This window comes from Paroedura picta, chromosome 2 (assembly GCF_049243985.1).
Source record: "Paroedura picta isolate Pp20150507F chromosome 2, Ppicta_v3.0, whole genome shotgun sequence".
In the NCBI taxonomy this organism is placed as follows: domain Eukaryota; kingdom Metazoa; phylum Chordata; class Lepidosauria; order Squamata; family Gekkonidae; genus Paroedura; species Paroedura picta.
The window spans coordinates 167,823,219-167,849,851 of NC_135370.1; the positions used below are offsets into that span (position 1 = coordinate 167,823,219).

The 26,633-nt window shown below is 44.3% G+C and overlaps 1 protein-coding gene across 1 annotated transcript in view; it reads left to right on the forward strand.

Moving 5' to 3' along the window:
* RCOR1 (REST corepressor 1) overlaps window positions 1-26,633 on the forward strand; it is a 164,288-nt gene that overhangs the window by 65,800 nt on the left and 71,855 nt on the right. The window contains 1 exon segment of the mRNA XM_077323738.1: window positions 150-233. Within this exon segment, the coding sequence (XP_077179853.1) occupies window positions 150-233 (84 nt within the window).

Genomic DNA, 26,633 nt, shown 5'->3' on the forward strand with positions numbered 1-26,633 from the left:
TCTAACTGGGAACAGCTCCCCAGGGGTCTCCAAGACGGTGGAAAATGGCTCACCATCCCAGTTTCCTTCCTCAGTCCTACGTAGGGGGATGGCATAACACTACTTATGTTTTAATAATCTGTACATCTGTGTTTTTTCCCCTTCCCCAGCTAAACTTGCAAAGCGGTCTCAGGAGAGAGAGAATCTTGGTATGCTGGTTTGGTCGCCGAATCAGAATATATCTGAAGCAAAGTGTAAGTCAACTACATAATTTTCTATTACTTGCTTAATATTTTTTCAACAAAGTCAAGCTGGAGTGGCCTACTAGGGGGTGTGTGCAGTTTGGGACCTATTCCACATTTTAGTTAAGCCTTTAAAAAGGAAAATTATACTTGGTTCTCAGCCAAAAAAAATAATGAGGTTGGGGGTGAATACTTGAATCTCTTGCTGAATACGGAAAAAGAAGTCCAGGGTGGCGGATTTATGCCAAGAGAGAATTCTTCTGGTGTGGAAAGAACGGTGGCAGCCTCAGTTCTGCTTTCTGTCTTGCATGGAACCCTAGCCACAGTCTATAGCTAGTCTGGCTCCAGTTTGTTATACCAAAAGAATGCTTGAAATTCAGGAATGTGGGTTGGCTTATAATAATTGCATGCTGTAGAGTCACCACCAAGTCATTGCAACCCCAGGAAACTTGGATTTTCAAAGTGAGAGTTGAGCAGAGGTGGCTTGCCATTGCCTTCCTTTGCGTAGCTACCCCGGTCTTTCTTGGTGGTCTCCCATTCAAGTACTTATTGTGGCTGGGGCTGCTTACTTACCAAGCTCCTTTCTCCAGAACTGGTCTCAGAAGGTCGCAGTGGGGAATAAGCTGTCAGCACCGTGGCGCTGGCTACTTTGGGCTCGATCAACCGCTTTGGTGGCTGAAGCGCACAGCCCTACCTGTCGGTCGTTCCTGGCCTCAGGGAGGCTCGCCTGGCTTTGACCAGGGCCAGGGCCTTTTCAGTCCTGGCCCGTACCTGGTAGAATGAGCTCCCAGAAGAGCTGCAGGCCCTGTGGGCCCTACGTCTGCAAGATGTAGCTCTTCCGCCAGGTCTATGGTTGAGGCTAGTGCAGGAGGAAGATCGAGTTGCCCTCCCATAGGAAGTTCCATCACCTGCTAGATCATCGTGGATGACAACTGGTTGACGTAGCCCCCTGCCGCCCTGGTGGCAGGAGTATTATATGGGATGGATTAGGTTTTCTGCCAGATTGTTTTCTAATGTTAATGTTTTGTATTGTTTTAATGGGGTTTTATTGTTGTGGGGTTCCCGAGAGTGCCGGGCAAGAAACGCAAAGATAGATAGATAGATGATAGATAGATAGATAGATAGATAGATAGATAGATAGATAGATAGATAGATAGATAGATAGATAGATAGATAGATAGATAGATAGATAGATAGATAGATAGATAGATAGATAGATCGATCGATCGATCGATCGATCGATCGATCGATCGATCAGAATTGCCTGGGCTATTCGACTGGTGAGTGAACATATAAAGCTGCTTTATGCTGAGCCAAGACAATTTTTTCCTTATACTCTCTATTGGAGGTGGCTTCAAAGGTTTCTGGAAGATCTTTCCTTTCTCCCCTGGCCTTCTCTTCCATTGTGAATGATGGGAACCAAATCTGGGACTTTCCTGTGTGCAAAGCATATGTATTATTCATATTTCTTTAGCAAAGGGATAGGTGGCCTTAGTTTCAGCTGTGTTTAGATTTGACAATTCTCCCAAGTTTACATCATTATGAATATTATTAATTTTGAACACCAACCAAGCAATCTGTATGTAATTATCCATCTCTATGGACGGAGATAATTACATGCAGTCTATGATGCTGCATCCAGTCAGTGGCGTGGAATATGATTCTGCATCAGCCTTACAATGAGAGATTAACAGGAGGAGAAACCCTTGTTTAACTGTGAAGAGCACTGCATTTGTGTCCTAATGGGATAGGAAGGAGTTGCACAAGCCACAGGGATATTATTTAGGGACATGGCAATCTGTGTTGAATGCAAGCAAACTTGACTGAGGCTTTAGAATACAAGATTTGAACTTTACAGTAATGCCAGTGAATTGGACCGCGACCACTGGCCCTGGTTGCTTGGTGTCTTTGTCCCCTAGCTGGGTCCACCATCATCTAACATGTGTAGATGTAGACAACTTAAGGAGAAAAGAGCAACAGGCATAGACTTGAATTATGCAGTAATTTCTCATTAAAAAAAAAGTAAGCCCTATTGAAGTGTTTGAAATGAGGATACAATCTTGCTCCCTAAACATGCTTCTAAATGTTGTGGTTTTTTACAATGGGTTCTTTTGCATTGATTTGTTACAGGGTGGGCACTGATACAGACTTTGTCTTATGGGTATGAGTGAATACGTGGATTCACTAGGCATTACATGGAGCCTTTTCTGTTTGTTTCAATGCACAAACTGCAAACAACCCTTGCTTCCCTGCTATGGAACCCTGATTACCTCATATAGCTTCTACTGAGAGAGAGAGAGAGAGAGAGAGAGAGAGAGAGAGAGAAAGAGAGAGAGAGAGAGAGCTAGCTGCGTCTGCCGGTTTCCCCTGGGTCCTAGCGCCCATTGCATTCGTGGTTGCAATGGGCTTTCTTTCTAGTCTTCAAATAAATTGGATTGAGTATGTGATTGAATCATAGAATCATAGAGTTGGAAGGGGCCATATAGGCCATCTTTTCCAACCCCCTGCTCAACGCAGGATCAGCCCAAAGCATCCTAAAGCATCCAAGAAAAGTGTGTATCCAACCTTTGCTTGAAGACTGCCAGTGAGGGGGAATTCACCACCTCCTTAGGCAGCCTATTCCAATGCTGAACTACTCTGACTGTGAAAATTTTTTTCCTGATAACTAGCCTATATCGTTGTACTTGTAGTTTAAACCCATTACTGCGTGTCCTGTCCTCTGCAGCCAAGAGAAACAGCATCCTGCCCTCCTCCAAGTGACAACCTTTCTAATACTTAAAGAGGGCTATCATGTCCCCTCTCAACCTCCTTTTCTCCAGGCTGAACATTCCCAAGTCCCTCAACCTATCTTCATAGGGCTTGGTCCCTTGGCCCCAGATCATCCTCGTCGCTCTCCTCTGTACCCTTTCAATTTTATCTACGTCCTTCTTGAAGTGAGGCCTCCAGAACTGCACGCAGTACTCCAGGTGTGGTCTGACCAGTGCCGTGTACAATGGGACTATGACAGATTGTGATTTTGATGTGATGCCCCTGTTGATACAGCCCAAAATGGCATTTGCCTTTTTTACTGCTGCATCACACTGCCTGCTCATGTTTAGTTTACAATCCACCCCAAGGTCTCGTTCACACACAGTATTACCTAGAAGCGTATTCCCCCATCCAGTAGGCATGCTTTTCATTTTTCTGTTCCAGATGCAGAACTTTACACTTACCTTTATTAAATTGCATCTTGTTCTCATTTGCCCATTTTTCCATTGTGTTCAGATCTTGTTGAACTCTGTCTTTATCTTCCGGAGTATTTGCCAGTCCTCCCAATTTGGTGTCATCTGCAAACTTGATGAGTAGTCCCTCCACCCCCTCATCTAGATAATTAATAAATATGTTAAAAAGTACCGGGCTGAGCACCGAGCCCTGAGGTACCCCGCTACTCACCTCTCTCCAGTCTGATGAAACACCATTGACAACAACTCTTTGAGTGAGGTTCTCTAACCAATTCCCTATCCACCTAACTATCTGAAAATACAGATTGCAGTCCTTCAACTTATCCATCAGAACATCATGGGGAACCTTGTCAAAAGCTTTACTAAAAACCAAGTAAACGACATCAACCGAATTTCCACGATCCAGCAAACCTGTTACTTGGTCAAAAAAGGAAACCAGGTTGGTCTGGCAGGACCTGTTGGAGACAAATCCATGCTGACTTCCTTGGATCACCAAATTGTCCTCCAGATGTTTGCAGATCACTCCCTTTAATATCTGCTCCATTATCTTCCCCACAACAGAGGTCAGAATCACTGGTCTGTAGTTCCCTGGGTTTTCCTTCCTCCCTTTTTTGAAGATCGGAATAATGTTTGCTCTCTTCCAGTCCTCCGGGACATCTCCAGTCCTTAAAGAGGTCCCGAAGATGATGGACAAGGGCTGTGCAAGTTCTCTGGAAAGTTCTTTGAGTACTCTCGGGTGCATTTCATCCGGACCAGGGGATGTACAAGCCAGTAATGTAACTGTATGAAAATACAAACAGGACTGTATGAAAATACCCCCCCCCCCCAAAAAAAAAAATTCCCCATATATTCAATATGAATATTGAATGGCACTTTGCACCGGGGATGGGATAGGGGGAGAGGAATCTACCCTTTCCATGCTCACTTTGTTTGCATAAACTTACACAGAATTGTGTTGAGGAGCAAGATCAGAATATAAGAAACCAGATGTTAGAAGAAATCCAAGGCCCATTGAGATCAGCACTCTATTCACATGTACCTTTCAGTTGCCCACAACCAGGACATCTGCAACAGGATGCTCCCACCTGTGCACCCCAGCGACTGCCTCTGGTGCTGGAGGGGGTGGATATCCATCACTAACTAGTCCCTAGGTTCCCAAGCATGCATTCATTCTTTTCTGTTGCTGCTCACCATGCTTCTGTTAATCCCAAAACATCAGGGTGATTTGAAAGTGGATAAATTTGCACTTTTCTGGGGTGTTTTGTTACCCAATCTGCAGCTTTGGCTCCAAAAGGGGGGGGGCAACGCTGGTGAACAATGTTGCTCTCTTTTCCCTTGAAAAGGCAGGTTCTTTACTACTTGTACCAGATGCTTTCTGACTATGGTGCTGCCCTTTTAAATATATTGTCCCAGAGGACTGCTGCTCATCAGTTTCTCCAGCGAAGGGAGTAGAAGTTGCTGCAGCAGCCTACTTGAACTGCTGGCAATAAATACAGAGCTCCTTGAGGGGTGAATATCAATGCAGGCAAACCAAAGATACAACCTTGTTGTTGTTAGTTGTGAAGTCGTGTCCAACCCATCACGACCCCATGGGCAATGATCCTCCAGGCCTTCCTGTCTTCTACCATTCCCCGGAGTCCATTTAAGTTCACACTGACTGCTTCAGTGACTCCATCCAGCCACCTCATTCTCTGTCGTCCCCTTCTTCTTTTGCCCTCAGTCGCTCCCAGCATTAGGCTCTTCTCCAGGGAGTCCTTCCTTCACATGAGGTGGCCAAAGTATTTGAGTTTCATCTTCAGGATCTGGCCTTCTAAAGAGCAGTCAGGGCTGATCTCCTCTAGGGCTGACCGGTTTGTTCACCTTGTAGTCCAAGGGACTCGCAAGATACAACCTAATAGTACGCAAATCCCAATGCTATTTCTTTGCTGCTTCATTACAGTGGCAGTGTTGTAGAAGGGAACCGATGCTGGGTTTTGTCCTCAGTCAGTTGGGGTTAGGGTTGCTTGCAGTTAGGGTGCTTCTCACATCTCTGGTTTATCTGAAAAATTATAATCCAGCAACGCCTTTTGGTATAAGGCTGGGAGAAGGTGATGATGAAGGAATGCAGGTTGCATAAGCGTTTGATCTTTCCCCTTTTCGCAGCATGCTCGCACAGAGAACTGTGTTGGAAGCCCACACTAGCTTCTGTGAATATTTTGAACATCCCGGTTTTCATATATATTTATATTTCCTTGGGGATCCTTGACTGCTGACCCTGGCTGCAGGAAACATGATGCGATGCATCTTCTGTCGTTTCTTTTGTGTGTCAGTGTGTTCAAATCAGTTGAACAGTTTTCGCTAGCTGTTTTTGTACAGTACAGGCAAACAAATACTTGTAGTTGGGGTGAGTGGCATAGCAGAAAAGATGAACATGGTTTATTTTTTAATTTTTTAATTTTTATTTGATTTGATTTCTATACCGCCCTTCCATATGGCTCAGGGCGGTTTACATATAACATCATAGGGGTTTACATATATCATCCATATGGCTCAGGGCAGTTTACATATAACATCATATGACCACATGTCTGTCTGGAGGAGTGAAGGATGCTTTCTTCAGTCTTAAGATACTTTTTCCTGCATAGCCTTGCGAAGGGCATTTTCCATGAATGGAAGGTATTGCAGGGAGTTAAATAACTGAGACTTCTACAATTAATTGTTCACAAAAACTACATATCCCGTTGGGGAATAAAAAAGCCATCCTCTTGATAGCATCCAGAGAGCTCATAAACCACACTTTTAAAATGTATTCTGATCAGACCTCTTCAAGGCCAGGGTAGTAATTACTTTTTAAAAAGTGATTCAGGATGTCAGTTCTGATAAAATGTTTGGCCTTTACAAGAACATGGTACAGGGTGTGCTTGACGTGTAGGTTTACAATCCATCTGTTTTACAGTCAGTGAGCTGGATTCAGAGTTTCTGTGCTGCTAAAGGTGATGCTTTCTGCTGGAAAGTAATTTTTTTTGCAGCAGTAGAAGACTCTACTGTTAGCGGGGATACAAGTTTTGGATTCAGACTTTTTTTTTTAATGCTACTTGCAGAAGTTCTCAGAAGTTCTCTGGGATCTTGTGAAATTTTAAATTAGCACGTGTGTGCTAATTTGAGTAGCTCTTCAATAGTGTAAACCTGATGTTCCCAAGATGTGTTGGACTTAAGGAAACTTGGTGTGAGAAGAACAAAGCTGTCTCTGCAGGAGCCTTTTGTTAAATTTTAAGAAGCAAATTTGAATCTATTTTGACTCCCTCATCCTTGCCTCCTGGTAAACTAGAGCAAAGTAAAAGGGCCATGGCTTAAGTATCCTTAAAGAGCAAAAACTTGAGAAATAAATAGCAAAAAGCCCTTATGACAGTGGTTCTCAACCTTCCTAATGCCACAACCCTTTAATATAGTTCCTCATGTTGTGTTGACCCCCAACCATAAAATTATGCAAGTGTTCTTTCACAGAAATTAAACCAAAACTGACCAATGGCATGAAGATCCACTGTTCATGATTGTACAGTGAAAGGGTTGTTCGACCCCCAGGTTGAGAACCACTGCCTTACAACAAAATAATTCTGTTCACGTGTGTTTCTGCCTGCCACTACCAGATATGCATCCAGGTGTGGGTTACAAAGTGTCTCTTTCTCATCACAAACAAATGGTGGTTAGTATGTTTGGCATTTGCATGAAGCCGCAATGTATATATATTTTTTTCAAAAGCAGGGTGCACTTAATAAAATGAAAGTGTACAGTGCAACCCATGAGATGTTTGCAAACCCTTACGTTGTATGGCCAGGAGCGCGGACTTCTAATCTGGTGAGCTGGGTTTGATACCCCGCTCCCCGACATGCAGCCAGCTGGGTACCTTGAGCTCGCCACAGTACTGATAAAGATGCTCTCTCAGCCTCACCCACCTCACAAGGTGTCTGTCGTGGAGATAGGAAAGGGAAGGTGAATGTAAGCCACTTTGAGACTCCTTGGGGTAGAGAAAAGCAGCATACAAGAACCAACTATTCTTCTTCTTCAGCAATATCAGGGCTCTCTCAGCCTCACCCACCTCACAGGGTGTCTGTTGTGGGGAGAGGAAAGGGAAGGCGAATGTAAGCTGCTTTGAGACTCCCTTCGGGTAGAGAAAAGCAGCATATAAGAACCATCGCTGCTTCTTCTTCTACATAAATTGAAAAAGCACAGTTGCCAGTATTTGATGGTTCGTAGTAGGTGCTAGGGGTGAGAGTGCAACTCAATTTGAGCCTTAGTGGTGCTAGTTGAATAGAGGACCTCTTCCAGATTCACTCTTGTATGTCCCCAGCTAGAGGAAAGTGCTGTGACGCTGGAGAATACAAAAGGCATCCTCAGTTACCCTGAGCAAATAAGAGGTAAATCTCTCTCCTCTGGAGTGGCATGTTCAAATCCTTTTATGTTTCATCAAATGTACCCACGACAGCGACAAGATCAAGAAATTGACTTGTTTTGTTACTGGCATTTTTTTGCAAATAGCACGGCTTCCCATCCTGTTTGTACAAGCTTCCTTCCAGAGATTTCATTTAATTGCCGGAAGTATGTTGCACACTCAAAAATGACAATAGTTTTCATGTTGTGATCCACAGAGGTTTGGAATGTAAACTTTAGGTCAGATCTACAGTCACGTAACCATTTTTTATGATCGTCTTTTAGCAAGTAACTGATATACTTGTACATTTATTAGGAGAAAAAAATGGGACTGAAAGTGTGTCAGAGTAGGATCTTATTTATTTATTTATTTGCTTGCTTGCTTATGCCTGGTCTCAACCAAATGCCTGGCGGAAGAGCTCCTTTTTGCAGGCCCTGCGGAACTGTTTACAACATCTTACAACATCTTTCTCCCCTGCTCCATTTTATCTTCACAACAGCCCAGTGAGGTAGGTTAGGCTTGGAGTGTGTAACTGGCCCATAGTCCCCCAGTAAGTTTCCATAGCAGAGCAGAGATTCAAACCTCAGACTTGCACATCTTAGTCTGACTCTTGAATTCCTACAATAAACATACGTGAAATAAATAGAAATTAAAGCCAGCAGCCAAGCCAGTTGACAAAATAGGTAGCTAACCATAGGCACCTTCCCTGAAAACAATACATTCTCACCGTAAGTTGAAGATAATAAAATAAGGTAAACTTAGCTCACTGAAGATAGAGAGGTAGGTACCAATAGGTGATTCTGGAGTGGGGTATTCCATAACAGGGACATTTGTCACAAAGAAGTCCATACCTTTGTCAGCTAGCTACCTGTAGAGTATTCCTGCTTTGAAAAAGATTTTAAAACTTTGAGGAGAGAGACTTTCTTTTCAGATAGAAGGCAGAAACATACAAGTCCCCCAAATCCTTCTATATACAAAAACCAGGGATCACTCCTCTTTTAAGTGCTACATGCCTTTTCACTGGACAGGGATTACATAGCTTAGCACTTTCCCTGTTCATCTTGAATGGGAATCCTCTCTGATCCTCTCACTTCTTTTGCCTCCTTCCCAGTCTACAATCAGTGCTTAACTGTCTGTTCTTCAACTGTCAGTTCCCAACTGTTATTTCTTAACCGATTCTCTCCACAGAATTCCTCTCCACAGAATTCCGTTCAAACAACACTCAAAGGTTCTCAGACTCTTTTAGGCATTAACCTAACAACGATCTCCAACTCCTGCAGTTTTAGGCCTGCTGGGGATGATTACATGGTGGTGTGAATTATCACTATACTAGTGGTCAAGTCCATTGCATTCAGGAATACAACAGGCGCTAGATTGGGGGGGTGGAAGAACTCTGCAGATGGCCTCCCCCTCCCCCCAGGACCTGGAAAGGCTGTAGGCAGCTGTTATGGAACTCACCGGCAGGGGCAGCTCTCATATGGCAGGGATCTGCAGCCTCTGAGTCTTGGAGAGAAGTGGAAGGAGGAGGGGGTGATCAGGGGTGGGGGGCAGAAAGCAATTGGCCAGCAGCTGGGCAGACAGGCAAGCTGGTTGGAGGAGGAGGCACTCAGGTGTGGGACAGCCGCCCTGAGTGGGTGTTAAGTGGCACTTAAGCTGTGAGACATGCTCCTCTTCCAAGCCCTTCCCAGAAATGTTATGTGGAACAGATAATTTTAATAGATTAATGTTTAGGATTTTAAATATTTTATTGTGCTGGGGATTTTATTCTATATTCTGTTGTAAACCGCCCCAAGACCTTGTTGGAGAAGGGCAACCCAGAAATCCAACATCCCTACCTACCTACCTACCTACCTACCTACCTACCTACCTACCTAAACCCTTGACAGTCTGTCAGAACTGCTTTAAGCAAATAGTGTATTTATTTTACCAGTATAAAAACAGTAACCTATTAAAACAAGCCATTGGACATAAGTAGCATAAAACGATCCATACAAATCACTGAGCAAGTGAATAATGAATGGAGTGTTGCTATGTACTTAGGAAAATAACTGGTCTAAAGCTTTTTTTTTTTTTAATTATGAGTTAAATATTCTAAATGAATGTGGTTTGTTATATGCATTTGTAACTGTTGGTAAAGCCATTTAAACAAATGTTTAGAATAACATAAAAATTAAAAAAAATTAAAGTGGTTCATTGTTTTTTAAAGTGTGGCCTATCTGCATAGAAATCAAACTAAACGAGCTGCTTGTTTAGCTCTGTATAATCATGTTCAAAAATAGACAGATTTTATGCTGATTCGACTAAAGCTTCAGCAAGATTCATGTGGAAGTGAATCACAGACTAGATGCTGAAACAGAATTTCAGAAGACCCGTACTAGATCAGACGCTAGAGGGCGTCACCCCAAGGGTCAGACACGACTCGGTGCTTGCACAGGGGATACCTTTACCTTTACCTTTACCAGTGATACCTCAGATGACCAAGCAGGTAGCTATTATTGCCTGCTGGTAACCTTTCTTGGGGGCATCTGGTGAGTTTCTGGGATGGTTGCCAAGGTAGACCGATTTAACAGGTCTGCTTACCTTCTCATGTTGGATATACACGTCGTCCAAACAGTTCATGGCCCTAGCTGGTGTCTCTGGATAAATGCCCCAGGAATAATAAGCATCTCTGCTCATTATTTAGTGAAATTTAATTACTTCTGTAGGACTCCCCTTTCCCCCAAATAGTGCTCAGATAGATGACTTTATTATAGTAGCACAAATAAATTTAAATATATTCATGCTCAAAGGTATTGATTTAATTCAGTAACTTTCTCAACACACCCACCATAGCAAAGCCTTGCGTGTTGGCGAAGGATATTGCTTTGCCTTATGGAAAAACCTAGGCAACCATCTCCTTGTGTGTGTGTGTGTGTGTGTGTGTGTGTGTGTGTAGAGGGGCAAGCAAAGAGGAAAGGAATTCTGTTTTTTTGTCTTGCTAAGCAGATGGCTGTGAAGAATAGCTGGCTAAGTTAGTTTCACAGGCCAAGGGCAACGGCAGGCTATGCTACAGGGAGGACTAAGCAATTCAATGGAGGAGACCACCCCAGCCAGCCTAGGCTGTCTCTAGTTGCCATGGTGATGCAGTATCGATTCCCCCCATCCCCTTCAATGTTGAAGGAACAGAATTTTGAACCAACTATGTTGTTAACCATGTCCAAATGATATAGAGAATTGAAACGAAGCAGTGGGCATCTGTGCACGTGAATTTTGGAGGGGAAGTGGAAAACAATTTTCACTTAAGATTATTTTTTTTAATAAAAAATATAACCATCTTACGGGAGAGGGTGGGAAGAAGATGCTGTTCTCCGCCGGAAAGACTTTATTTAAAGTGTACATTTTGTCTTTCACCAATGGTAGGACAGCAAGGAAAATAGCTTTAATTATAATTATTCATGTTGTTTTATCGCCCTTTCAGGTGTGTGATGAGAAATTCCAAAGAGGGGGTTACTATTTGGTACCTTAATGCCCTTATTGGAGTGACTCTATTTTCCAGCCTGTTTTGGGGGGCTGTTTTCTAGCCTGTTTATTACAAGGGCCAGAGACAGTGGTAAAGGGAAGGGACATTCAAGACATCCAAGCATCAATACTGTGCTGTTTACTTGAGACAGGGGCCAATGCTCTGTCTGAATGTCTGGCTTCTGTGAGATCACGGTAGCTCAGGGATCCCCAACCTTTCTGAGCCTATGGGCAGCTCTGGAATTTTGAGAAAAGTGGCGGGCACAATTACAAAATGGCAGCTGCAGGAGGCAGAGCCAACAAACAATGTCGGGCAGCAAGGTCAACATCTCAGGCAGAAGCCGTTTAATAGGGTGCCCTTCAAAATGAAGATATTGTTTAAAAGTATTTTCTTGCATACACACAGCTTCGTTTCAGTTACCCGGTGAAGATCCTTGTGCTGTGTAGGCAGCAGGTGCTGAAGCATCTTTCAAAACATCTGTGCAGTCAATCAGATCTTCAGTGGCCGATCAGATCCGTGTTGGGATCAAGCCCCACCTGACCCCCCACCCATTTTCTGAAAAACCTGGTGAGCACCCAAAGACACCACGTTGGGGACTCTTGCAGTAGCTCAACCAGTGCCTACGAAGAAACAGGAATATAACATGCAACTTCTAGTCCAAGGATTTGCTTGTGTGTTTTCATTCTCTTTTTATTTCTGTGGTTTATCAAATAGTGCCTGGTCACTGTGAGGCGACATGGCCTAATATATAAAATATCTGACTATAATCCTGGGAAACTTGTGTTTGAATCTCCACTTCTGCCATGGCAGCTTGCTGGATGACTGTGGACCTGTCCCAAAACTCTCAGCCTGACCCTACTTTTCATGGTGGTTGATGTATGGAAATGGAGAAGGGGGTAACAGTGTTCTAAGGTGTTTTGAGAAAAAGCTGGAAGGTAAACTGGCAATGTAAATTAAAAAATGCAAACACAGTGCTTTTTTTAGATTAGTTTTCATTCCATTTTTATTCCCCCTTCTGCCAAGGCTCTCAACTTTGCATAGACAGTTGATCTCTCCACCTTTGTGACACCCTGTGACTTCAGTTAGGTTGCAAGAGACTGGCCCAAGATAATCAACTGAGCTTTTTGATTGATCTAGTATTTGAACCCAGGTTCTCTTAGTTCAGGTGTACTGAACCAGGATTTCATGAAACCCCGGGGTTTCGTAACAATCCTGTGTTTCATGAAAGCCCCGGAAGGGTTTCCTGAATGGATGGGAGTTAATTAATTTTAAAAAAATATATATTTTAACAAAATTTATTGGGTGATATGACCATATATGGCCATGTCGATCTCTTCCCCCCTCTCCCAAAATGGCCAATGGTGAGCCTAGGGGAGGGGTCCCAGGTGAGCATGTACACAGCTCTGCTTCCCAACCCTATTCTGCATGATTGTGCCACTTCTGGAGTTTCTCAAAGCCTGAAGGATGTTTCAGGGTTTCTCCACTGTAAAAAAAGTTGAGAAAGGCTGCCTTAGTCAAAGCTGAGCAGGTCATCTACTGTGCCAAATTGTCTCTAGAGCTTCTTTGACATTATTATGATAAATATTCTGATGTGGCATGTGGACACAACACCTGAGTGTGGAAATAGGATGCAAGCAGTGCCACAATTTAGGGAGGTCTGTTTTAAAATTTCCTCAATATGCTAGGGGCTTTTTTTTTTTTGTAAATATATTTTCCATGTCAGCATTTCTGTTGTTGTTGATTCAGTTGCAGATCCAATAGCAGCGCTCTTCCCTTTGTGGGAAAGATAAATGAGAGCTGTCATTTTCTTTAAAAAAAGACCTGCCAATGCTTGACCAATGGGGGAGCCCATCGGAATCTTATTTTTTTTTAAAAAAAATCCCTTGCTTTCATTCTGCTAAGCTTCTTAAAGCATTACACGATCTCCTCAGCAATTGGGAGAATTCCTGAAGTGATGAAAATAATATTTCCTATCAAGTCATGCTTGGTCGAGGGGTCATCTGCTAATTTTTCTGCAAGCAGAAAAGTCCACTGCGAACGAGTTAAGAGTCACATTTGTATGCTGAGGAAAAAAGAGAAGTCGCCAGGGTGTATTCTCCATTCCTGCTTTGCCTTTCCATGCGCTTATCTTCATTTATAATTTAGTTTGTGCTTTACCTGCTGCATGAGGTTCAGCTGATAACTGGTGTAGCTTGTGAGCTACCACATTAAAAACTGTCCCAGATTGATGAAGAGCAGTTCATAGATTCCGATGTCCCAAGTTCACATTGCAACATAATGTTCCCGCTTAAGATAAATAATTAAGCCTTGATTTTTGGCTGTCTCGCAGCTTTTGAATTGACTAGTTTGTATGTACCTTTTGATTTAGAGAGTCAATAGAATGCAGTGGTTCTGGTGTCAGGCTAGCAAGAAGAAGAAGAAGAAGGAAGAAGAAGAAGAGTTGGATCTTATATGCCACTTTTCTCTACCCGAAGGAGGTTCAAAGTGGCTTGTGGGGGAGTGTAGAATCAAACCCGGCATGCCAATTATAAATCTGCCCTCCTAACCACTACACCAAACTGGCTCAGCCTGCTAATCTGCACTCTGTTAGGCAGATTTCTAGGCGACCTTGAGACAGTCACCCACCCTTAGCATGAGTTACATCTTAAAATTGTTCAGAGGGCAAAGTAGAAGTAAAGAGAACCATGTACACCAGGGTTCCCCAACATAGTGCCCATTGGTACTTTCCCTGGGGCCTGCCAAGCTTTTCAGGAAGTGGGTGGGATCTTTGTAAGGCAGTGCTTTGTTATTGGCTGTTCTGATTTAAATGAAAAAAATGTGTTTGACAGACACATCGGAAGGATTAGTAAGCATCCAAGCATCTTCCTGTGGACTTTCCTTCATTTGTTTTTTTCCCCATTTCTGCTATCCTTTTGTAAAATACCAAGGGGGCAGTATTGTGTTTGACCTTGTACCCTGTGGCAGATATTTTGGGCTGATGCCACCCCTTCTTAAAACTTCAAAGCTTTCTGCAGGGTCCAAAAAGATTGGGGACCTCAAAGCAGACTGCCTAGCTCTTTGGAGCAAGAGTGGGATGACAATGTACTTGATAGCTATTCCTATCTGCCCTTGACATCAACCTGCTGTACAAAAGATTTGTGTCTCAGGGTGAACGCATCATTCATCGCTTTCCAGGTCCCCCCTCCCCTTCCCCGCTTTCTTCTGTTTTACTCGTCACATTCTAATATTGGAACATTTAGTAATGATCTTATCTGAGAATGTGAGGAAACAAACATACTCCACCCCGTCTCCTGCATAGTCCAATATTATGGAAAGGGGGAAGAGATGGGGGAGAGAAATGTTAGGTACGCGTAGCCAGAAATAGTAACTGGAAGCAAAAATCTGCACTGGAAGCAGAAATCAAAGAAGGTGGTAAACAAGACATCCTTCAGCGGTAGACAAAGCTAGTTAATCCACTATTTTGACTTCAAATATGGCAGTATTGTGACTGAATATACATCTTTAGCACTTTACACCAGGCTGACTCAACCAGAGTTTCGTGAAACTCTGGGGTTTCCTGACGGCCGAGGAAGGTTTTCCAGGAACAGTGGGAGCTTGGGGGGGGGGGAGTATCAAAAGAATTAGGGGTCCGCTGTAAAGTCCATGAGTTCAAGGTTGAAAGGGAACCAAGCCAGCATCCCTCTGATGCATATATACCACACTCACTGAGAAGTCACATAAAATTCAGTGGGATTTACTCCCAGGTAAAGCATGTTTAGGATTGCAACCCTAAGGATGATCTGACTGATGCCCCATTATGTTTGTGTATGTATTGGCAGAGGTGGGGGGGGGGAGACACGACCCATGTCATAGTTCATAGATGCCCCCAAACCCTTGGACTAGCCGTGAAGTTGAAACGCATCGGTGAATTCTAGGTCCCACTATTCAAGGACAAAGCAATTAATCCTGTCCGCTTGCCATATTCCTTTGGATTAGCAGTTGACTGGAGTCAACGCAAGGCGTGTAGAAATACCATGGAGGCAGATCCATCGATAGTTGGCGTTTCAGATCAGCAAAGCTTAGCTAAACGGGACCGGGAACTTTGGCTGCTTCCTGTCTACCGCAAAGCGTAAGTAGGGAGGAGAGCCAAGGAGAATGCTAAACTTGGGCGTATGTGCCTAATCCTGTTCTTCACCCCCTTGCCGCTTTCCCCTTACGTTCCCTCGCCTCCTTTTTACCCCAGTTGTTTTCGAACGAGCTAGAACAGGCTCAAGAAGAATCCAACAGCAGCAAGGGTAAGGTGAAGTCCCCCTGTGGCCTCAACACATTTTTTCGTGCTAGATCAGGGGTAGTCAAACTGCGGCCTTCCAGATGTCCATGGGCTACATTTCCTATGAGCCCCTGCTAGTGTTCGCTGGCAGGGGCTTCTGGGAATTGTAGCCCATGGACATCTGGAGGGCCGCAGTTTGACTACCCCTGTGCTAGATTGAGTAGAGAGGATCCTCCCTCCCATCACCCTGTCCACTCTTTTTCATATGAATTCAAGCAGAGTTCTTCCAGCAGCATGCAAGAAGGGATTAACAAATTGGCCGGCTGTAACCTTAAATTCCGCAGCACACCGCGAACCTGGCAGTCAGGGAAACCTGGGATTAAACATCTCAACCCCGAGTCAGGCCCCTTTCGAGTCTGTGTGACCCGAGAAGCAAGGAGAGATTAAACAAGGCTTTAAGTTGAGATAAAGCAGTCGGCTAGGCCTCCAGCTGCAGAAAATACTGCCCCGTGTAAATGGGCATTGAAATCTGTGTGCTGAACAGTGGCAAATACACACACACACACACAAAAAAAAGGGTTGTGTATCTGGGAGGTTTTCGTTCTTGGACTTTTCTTCCCCGCTTTGCAGACAGCCTAAGGCAGGGGTAATCAAACTACGACCCTCCAGATTTCCATGGACTACAATTCCCATGAGCCCCTGCCAGTGTTTGATGGCAGCCCCTGCCAGTGTTTGATGGCAGGGGCTCATGGGAATTGTAGTCCACTGACATCTGGAGGGCTGCAGTTTGACTACTCCTGGCCTAAGGAAGCGGATGGTGCTAGTTAAGTCTCCTGTGGCAAGGAGGCATGTTTTTCTTGTAACCCTGTCTGCCCATACTTGCAGCTGGGGAATGACTTCAGCAGTACTGCATGTGGAATTCCTTTGCTAATGCATGGGTTCTTCTGCGGCGTTCACCCTGCATGCGGAAGGCCCGGTTTGGGGGAACCTCCTTGCCCCGCCCCTCTGCCTCTTGTTCTATCCCTGTTAATTTCTGATTAGGATATGGTTGGATTTATATCACCGCCCCTCCCGGTGTGCCGGCCCAGGGTGGTTTACAGCAATAAATAATACTTGCAAAGCATTAAAACAAATAAAGCAATTAAAACACTGTTCAAAAGGGTTCTATTACAATGCTGGTGGCCTCCTGATGTTTCTCTCATTCAAGGGGGGGGGGGCTCTTGTAGGAGGGGGCCAACTTGATGATGCTTTGCTATTCGTTTGGCCCCAACCAAATGCTTTTCAATCAGGCCTGGAGGCAGTCTCTAGTCAAAAATAGTAAATAGTAATAATAAAAAATCACCCGGGAGACCCAGATTCAAATCCCATTCTGCCATAGAAACTTGCTGGGTGACCTTGGGCCAGTCAAATGCTCTTAGCCTAACCTTCCTTGCAAGGTTGTTGTGAGGTTAAAATAGAGGAGAATGATGTAACCTGCTGTGGGTCCACACAGGGGACAAGGACAATTTATAAATCAAATAAACTTTTGTTTCTCTGTACTTGCAGTCTAGGTTCTGCTTGGCACAGGCCATTTTTTATTTAAAGGGGCAGCAGGCTTCCAACAGCAGGCTTAGGAGGAGCCCCTGCTTGGCTGCTGTGTGTTGTGAAGGAATCCCATTTGGTGCAGGTCATATAAGGTTTGCTTTGATCATCTGACAGGTTCATTTGGGGTCACGGCTGCTGCATTCTCATTTAATCCCACGGGTAAATAACGTAGGAGGGCAGGGCAGCATTTCCCAGGGGGTTCTTGCATTTAGCAAGCTCCATATATGCCGCAAACAGAGAACTATCGGCTACTGACATTGGAAAATGTTTCCAAGGTGTTCTAGTTTCAATTGGATGTTTGCACTGAAAGGAAGGGTGTGTGTGTGTGGATTGCACTTTTTCCCCCTGAAGCATAGGGGGATTCCTTTTCGTCTGGCCACCCTGTGGCTCTAGCCAGCTGCTGCAGGAACCTGAGAGACCTTCATGAAAACTAATTTCTCTCTGAACGGTGCAGGCTAGCACAATGCACGCCTGGCTTCCGATCTAGATTTATAACTCTCTTTTATCATTTCTGTATAAGCAACTCGGTGAAAGAGAGACTGGCAGAATCCTACATGCTTGGGGTAGATGAACACTGTTCCAGGAGGATAAAGTGCACCAGAAAGATAGAATCCCTTTTTTCTTTCCCTTCCCGGGTGAATCATAGAATCATAGAGTTGGAAGGGGCCACACAGGCCATCTAGTCCAACCCCCTGCTCAACGCAGGATCAGCCCAAAGCATCCAAGAAAAGTGTGTATCCAACCTTTGCTTTAAGACTGCCAGGGTGCTGCCGCTTTCTTTGTGCCAGCCCAGCTAACGGTGAAGAGAGTGACAGTCTTGGTAACTAGTCACGCACTGAAAGAGGCTGAGATGATGGGCAGAGGGCAGGGCAAACCTGCTCTTTCACTTCGTAAAATTACCATCTTCCTTGTTGCAAACAAATTGTCTCCGATCTCTTGTGCCAAAGACCGGGCTTTTCAAAACAACAGCTCCTGTTATGGAAGCAGCTTTGAGCTAGTTTTCATTTAAATATGCGGAATTTTAATGGGACAGATGTATGACGATGTCTGTAGTCACCAAGAACTGGATCAAAATTAAGGAAACTTCCAGTTTAAGTCACTCCTGTGTAAGGAACTCATCAAGATGTCTGGGGCAAGCCATTTTCATTGTTTCCCGCTTCCCTCCCACCACCCCCAAATTGGCAGTGGGGGGGGGGATAACAATACTGACCTAGGGCTGTTTTATCCCGTTTCTAACCTGCCCTTATTCCACTGATGAGCATATGGGATGGTCTTCCCTGCTCCCATTGTATCTCTGAGGGTAGGGTAGGCTGAAAGAAGGTGACTGGCCTCAGGTCTCCTGACAAGTTTCATAGATTGGGGATTTGAACTTGGGTCTCCACGGTCATTGACTGACCATCTGACCCAGTGGTTCTCAACCTGGGGGTCGGGACCCCTTTGGGGGTCGAACAACCTTTTCACAGGAGTCGCGGCAGGGCAAGCAGCTTGGCGGGGGGCATCCACACAACAGCCTTGCGGGGTAGATCGAGAGAGCGTTCGTCTGTCTGGAGCAGCGGAAAAGAGCGAGATTGGCATGGTGGAACAAGAGGCAGAACTGAACTGAGAAACCCCAGAAAAAAACAATTTCTATACAATCATGAACAATGGATCTTCGCGCCATTGGTCAGTTTCGGCTTAATTTCTGTGAAAGAACCCTTGCCTAATTTTATGGTTGGGGGTCACCACGACATGAGGAACTGTATTTATGGGTCGCGGCATTAGGAAGGTTGAGAACCACTAATCTAACTATCGTGTCTGAAATGCTTTAGCTGTTTTTTTAAGCTCTGGGCTCTTTTTTTTTTTTAACTTCTGGGTTTATTTTCAGGCTGGTATTGCTTAGTTTGCGCCTCAGGCAGATAGACTAGGCTGTAAAACAAAACAAAAAAAAAGGAAGGTTTTTGATTTAGCTGTACATAAATGTATGTATTTTTAACATAATGTTACTCTCCTCGGAGCTCCTGTGATCTTACTGGTGTAAATTAATAGCCTCCTGCAGACTAGATAAAATAGAAACTCTTAAGTTATTCGGAGTGAAAACTTGAAATTGTTCAAGGCATGGGTACACTTGAAGGCTTGTAAGTAGTTACATGCAAGAGAATCCTTGTTATGTTGTTATGTGCGAAGTCATGTCCGACCCATCGCGACCCCATGGACAATGATCCTCCAGGCCTTCCTGTCCTCTACCATTCCCCGGAGTCCATTTAAGTTTGCGCCTACTGCTTCAGTGACTCCATCCAGCCACCTCATTCTCTGTCGTCCCCTTCTTCTTTTGCCCTCGATCGCTCCCAGCATTAGGCTCTTCTCCAGGGAGTCCTTCCTTCTCATGAGGTGGCCAAAGTATTTGAGTTTCATCTTCAGGATCTGGCCTTCTAAAGAGCAGTCAGGGCTGATCTCCTCGAGGACTGACCGGTTTGTTCGCCTTGCAGTCCAAGGGACTCGCAAGAGTCTTCTCCAGCACCAGAGTTCAAAAGCCTCAATTCTTTGACGCTCGGCCTTCCTTAAGGTCCAACTTTCGCAGCCATACATTGCAACTGGGAAGACCATAGCCTTGACTAAACGCACTTTTGTTGGCAGGGTGATGTCTCTGCTTTTTAGGATGCTGTCTAGATTTGCCATAGCTTTCCTCCCCAGGAGCAAGCGTCTTTTAATTTCTTTGCTACAATCCCCATCTGCAGTGATCTTGGAGCCCAGGAAAATAAAATCTGTCACTATCTCCATTTCTTCCCCATCTATTTGCCAGGAATTGAGAGGGCCGGATGCCATGATCTTTGTTTTCTTGATGTTGAGAATCCTAATGATGAGGTATTTCTATCTGTGCAAATCCACAGAAGTTATTATGCTTAATACTACTACTGCTAGTAGTAGTAGTAGTAGTAGTAGTAGTAGTAGTAGTAATAGTCAGCTCCCCCCCAGTATCTTCATAATACTGATCTGAAAGGGAAAAAAAGAAAGGAAAAAAAGTATCAGCTTTCTGTCAGTTTCCAGATACTTCCCTGTCTGTTATGTCTGGAGGTAACTGCATTTTATTGAATTTATTTTATTAAAACATTTGTTTCCCGTATTTTCTCCTGACTTGAGCTGGTTTATCACACAGAGATGATTATTTACAAGCCGACTGTGAATGCTGTGTAAAATAACAGAAGTATTTGGGGGGGGAAACCATTGCCCAGAATTTCCTGGGGTGGAGAGTGGCAGCGTAATAAAAGTGCTGGATTAGGAGAGGTCAGTTGAAATCCCCACAGGACTGTTGGGTTTTCTGTGTGACCGTGGGTCAGTTGGGCTAACTTGGCCTAGCCTACCTCATAGGGAGATTGTATGATTATCTAAGGTGGGGGGCATCAACACCCGGTCCCAACACTTGGCAGCAGGCCGCGGCTCCCTCTCCCCACCCCTCCTTGCAGTGAGAAGTTTGCCAGGCTGCAAGCAAATCAGCTACCAAAGTGGCCAATAAGCTCGTGGCCCGGAAAGCTTCTTGCTGGGGGGGGGGGGAGGGAAGCATAGCCACTGGCACGTTGGTGGCACAAACGTGCATGCGCGGGGCTGCTGTGCATACGCATTTGTGCTCGCTGGGGGTTTCACCAGGTGCAAACATGTGTGTGCGGCAGGTACATGCATGTGCGTTTGCGCGGGGCTGCCACGCATGTGCGGGCCCCGAGTCGCCTTCTCCCCCCACCCCTTGGCAACGGGCCGCAACCTCAAAAAGGTTGCAGCCTCTCCCGCAAAGACTGCCTCTCCCAGTATGCCCCCAGAAAAACTTTCAGATCTTCAAAAACATGTTCTTCATATACCAACATGGTATATGTTCCTGAAAGGAAGTCTGTCTGGCCTCAGCTAGGGTCAAGATCTTTTTGGCCATGGCCCCAGCCCAGTGGAACAAGCTGCCAGTTTGAGATTTGGGCCCTGATGGAACTACCCAAATTCCACAGGGCATGCAAAAAGGTGCTTTTCCAGCAGGCTTATGGTTGAGGCCAGAACAAGCTGGTACAGCTAATAAAATCTACAGGCCTCCCTCCATTCATCTCCAGGGTATTCCCTCCACTAAATTCAAAGGTGAACTCAAAGGGGAGAATCCCGTTATGCCCATAAGTTGATTGACAGGAGAACTGACCGATTGGAGTGATAGGCAGGGGGGAAAAAAAAAAGAATCTCTGCAAAGTTTTATTCCTTGCTGTAACCTCCATTTTAATACTATGACGTACGAGGTATGATAAAAACCACACCGAGCCTGCTTGCAGAGAGAGGCAGTCTATAAAACTAAGAATAGATAAATACAAATAAATAAATAAGGGGAAACTAGAAAAGGGAGGATGATTGGGCTAGTCTCAGTCGGAGCAATGCATGGCTTTACATCCTTGAATGTGAGAATTCTACCTAAATGCCCCAAAATGGGCTTGGGGGTTGGCTGCGGCTGACGTCTTCATCCCAAAACGGCTTTTAGTTCTGCAGGCTAGTGCTAGAAATACATTTTGCATCTTTTGGCTGCGTTCCTTAACCCGGAGCACTTTCTGGAGCAGCTGTAGCAGGTTGGATAGGCAGGGAAAGTTGCAAGACAGGATCGGTGGGAGCCCGTTGACAACTCCTTCTCCAGACTGGGGCCAGCCAATGCACAGTGGTTATTAACCCCATGAGAATGTGAAAGGCTTTGAACAGTGCTCAGGGAATGGCTTCGTGCCAGATTTCTCTCGCCCTTTGGCTAAAGCTGGGTGAGAATTTTGAGAATTGCAGAGATAGGGGTGTCTGGTTTGGGTTGTCTTTTTTGTTTTGCCCTTTGCATAAAGCTTGAGAATGAGCTTGTAGCTTATTCACAACTCCAGTTTGCAGACAAAGTTCGAAAGAAGCAGCTGTAAAGTAACAGGGGAGCTGTTCTAAATCTGGATAAGATGAACCCATAGTAGGAAGTAGGATTAGTTAACACGGAGAATTTTTCAGGGCAAGGTCATGCTGTTACATGTCCTATAGTCCCATGAGGTCATACATCTGGAATGTGTTAAGACTGTATGTGAGAGCGCGTCCTCATTCCTTATCCCAGTGCAGGGGTAGTCAGACTGCGGCCCTCCGGATGTCCATGGACTACAATTCCCATGAGCCCCTGCCAGTGAATGCTGGCAGGGGCTCATGGGAATTGTAGTCCATGGACATCCGGAGGGCCGCCGTTTGACTACCCCTGTCCCAGTGCATCTTTTTATACCAACGTTGCCCACTGAAGTTCTTTTCAGTCGAACGCTCGCTGAACTTTTCCTTACTTTTTAGAGAGATAAAATTATATCTTTTTAGAGATATAAGAACTTGACACATTTATGCCGTTTACTTTTTTGTTGCTGTTCATTAGTGAAGATGTGACCTTTCCAGAAACTTTGAAGTCATAGGAAAAAAATGAATCATAGAGTTGGAAAGGGACCTCCAGGGTCATCTAGTCCAAAATGCAGGGAATTCACAACTACCTGCCTACTCACAGGGACCTCACTTCCAACACACAATCTCTGGCCAGTCTGACCTGGAGGAAATTTGGCTCCTGACCCACAGGTGGTGATCAGCATATCCCTTTGCATTGCTTTGAAAAACAGAATTTCTTATTTCTTAGGGGTGTATATAAAACATAATTCGTTACCAAAGCAAAACCTATTTTATTCAAACAATGGGGAAAAGTGTAAGTTACAATTTAACATACAGAATTGTAGCATTTGTCATTTTTTTGAAGTAGATTTGCACAGGCAAAACTGTGAATATGCCCAATATGAGAGAAAGGCAAATGTGGCTGCTACAGACAGCTGTATCCTATGCTACCGTAGCACATGTATCCTAAATTTGACCATTGGAGAGGGAGGAAAAAATAAGCGGAAAACAGAAAGCAGATTTTCTAGCTAATAAAAAGAAGTATTTGGCCAGAAATGTTCTCATACAGCCACAAATAGGACTGTCAGCATATTTAGAAATTAAAATTTATAACACTGAGAATACTGACCTTCAGTAATGTGGATGAAACATGTAGCATATTTTGTTTTCTTAAAACTAGTCATGTTTAAACAATTAATATATATTTGAAAACACGTCTACTGTATATATCAAAATTATCAGTATCTTATAATGTATATTATCTTGCACAAAAAACCTTTTTGAATGAGCAACAAAAAATCTTAAAAATCATTTTGCTTATTCCAAAAGAGAGTCTTCAAGGCAGGGATGGGGACAGTTTTTGACCCCGCCCCCCTATTATTTTTTGTTCTTGTTTTCCTAAGGAGGGGTTATGGGTGGTATGCGGGAGCTCTCTCCCATCCCTACTTTATCTTCACAACAACCCTGTGAAGTAGATTCCAGAGGCATAGCCTTGTTAATTTGTTGTTGCAAAACAGCCAAGGTCTTGGCCCTTTAAACATCATGTATCTGTGGCAAAGTGGGGATTTGAATCTGGCACAAGTTCCTAGCCCTCCACCTAGCCCAGCATTGAGTTTCATCTTCCAGGTTTGTCAAATTCACTGTATACATTTGGCAAAGTGGACTGATGCCATAATAATAAAAATAATAAATCCAAAGCTTGCTCTAAACCTTGTCTTTTCCAGGCCAATGGTGTGTTGCAGCTCCTAACCCCTCCCCTCCCCACACACATTGCATCCAGTACTGCTCTGGGGCAGTGTTTCAAGGGGCACAAGTGACTGTGGGTGGGCTATTATTTTATTTATTTATATAGGAAGAATAATGTTCAAGTCTGTATTTTTTGGAGCCAACTTCTTGCCTTACAAGGTGACACTAGAATGTTTGGGGGCTTTTCCTTTTTGGTTAGGTGAAATTATCTCAGCATAGCCACAAGTATAACTTTTTTTTCCTGAATTCACTTTCCTATACATAGGACAGATGAAACCATATTCTCGCTGTATCCGAAGAAGTGAGCAGCGGCTCCCCACAAATTTAGTTAGTCTTTAAGGTGCTCCTGGACTCTTGCTGTTTTCCGCTCCCCTCTGTGAATTTTCCGGACGAGACAACAAAGGAGGCCTGCTGAATGGTCCTTCCCGTCTCGTATCCTGTGGACATCCAGATGCCTGGGAAGGCCCACAGCACAGAGAAATAATTCAAAGCCTGCCCCTATCCCCCACCTCTGGCAAATGGTATTCACCTATACACTGCCTCTGAATAAAGAGGCTCCATTTCATCATCGTGCCTAATGGCTTTTGACGGATGAATCTGCCTAGTTCCCCTTTTCAACAGCCTTCTAGACCATGCCAGTCTGGTGCTGTGCCTGCAAGATGTAACGTGTGAATTGGTTCTAATTTGCCCTATTAATTGCACAGTGGGGTAAGTTCTTCGCAGTACTTCCCTCTCCATAGGAAACCCTAAAAACTGAGATCTGTAAGGAGAGGCTGGATGTAGCTAATTACCAGTGTGTTCACCAAGTGGAAATTTCTAGGATTCTTTGGTGGAAGCCAAAGGAATCCTTTTTTCCCTTCCCTGACCATTTCCAGTGCAGCATTGTAGCTGTCTTGAGCTGTACTTTTCCTGCCAAATAGATAAGACCGTTTCTGGAATTAACGATTAATTATTTATGCAAACTATTTACCTACAGGCCGTCCTTTTAGTGCCTGAAGTAATGTGCAGTCCTTCACATGTAACCCCAGCATCATCAGTCTCCAAAATAAAATTCAACCAGCCCCAGTAAATCATAACAGGAATTATAAAAGAAATACAGGCTAACCATGAAACCACAATACATCAGATAAAAGACCAGCTGAAAAGAGGCCATTAGTTAGTACATTTTTTCTCACTGGTCCTCTGAGGAGTTCAGGATGGTGTATGTCATTTCTTTCTCTCCGTTGTATCCTCAGAGCAACCCTGTGAGGTAGCATCTTAGAGATACTTCACAAAATTTGGGGGATATAAGCTTCCAAGGGTAAGGCTCCCTTTGTCCGATACAAGTTAGAGTCAGAACTCGTATTTGATGAAGGGATGCCTATACTTCAATAATCTTATTGGTCTCTAAGGTACTACTGGAATCAATTATTTCTGGCTACCCAACATGGCTACACTCTGAAAAGCTTCTTCTGCTTTAAATTAGAAGAAGAAGAAGAAGAGTTGGTTCTTATATGCCACTTTTCCCAACCCGAAGGAGGCTCAATGCGGCTTACAGTCGCCTTCCCTTTCCTCTCCCCACAACAGACACCCTGTGGGGTGGGTGAGGCTGAGAGAGCCCTGATATTATTGCTCGAACAGCTTTATCAGTGCTGTGGCGAGCCCAAGGTCACCCAGCTGGCTGCATGTGGGGGAGTGCAGAATCGAACCCGGCATGCCAGATTAGAAGTCCGCACTCCTAACCACTACACCAAACTGACTGATAGACGGTGACTTGACCAGTTACCCAACAAAGTTTCTGCAGTGGAATAGGGAACTTGAACTGTTGATTCATTTGAACCAGCCTTTCTCAACTTTTTTACCATTGAGAAGCCCCTTAAACCCCTCAGGCTTCGAGAAACCCCAGAAGTCCCACAATCATGCAGAATATGGGTGGGAAGCATAACTGTGTACATGGCCACCCAGGCCTCCTCCCCTTCCCACCCCCTCCAGGACCAACATTGGCCATGGGGGGGCAGGTCAACATAAGCAAATATGGTCATATCACCCAATAAAAGGAGCTACATACACATATACAAACTAACTTCCACCTATTTGGGAAATCATAGAATCACAGAGTTGGAAGTGGCCATACAGGCCATCTAGTCCAACCCCCTGCTCAACGCAGGATCAGCCCTAAGCACCCTAAAGCAATCCTTCCACGGCTATCGATAAAATTCCCGGGTTTCACAAAATCCTGGTTGAGAAAGCCTGATTTGAATATATTTATATTTATATTTTATATATTTTAAATATATTTATTAGCCTTCTTTCTACCCGATGGAACTCAAGAGGGCTTAAAATGTTATAATAGAACCAGTGCCCTAAGACCCTTTGTCCTCTTCTCTTGCCTAGAAATCCCACATTAAATTTATCTCTTAATCCCCCCACCCCAATATCCTCATCAATGTTCCACAGTGAGACTCCTCAAGAACTGTGAGGTGTTTCTTTGACTCCAGGCACCACTGTTTAAAGTGTTTAAAACACCTTTTTTTGTGAAAGAGGTCAGGCTTTTGTTTGTTTGTTTGGTGTTGCTTAATTGATACAGAATATCTACCTTTGGGGGGGGTCTTCCAAGTCCTGAAGGGGGTGCTGGTGGAAATCAGCGCAACCTTATATACGAGAACTGACACCTTTTTTCTTTAATGAAAATTTTTCAGCTCTGAATTCTTTCCTTATTCCAGTCAAAGGGATAATTTGCCTGGTGGCATGGTAACCGTCAGGCAGTAGATAGCCTACCAGCAAAGAGAAAATGTCAGTGGGGTTAGAATGTTTCTCTCTTCACCATCACCAGTTCGTATGGATTTTGTGTTCT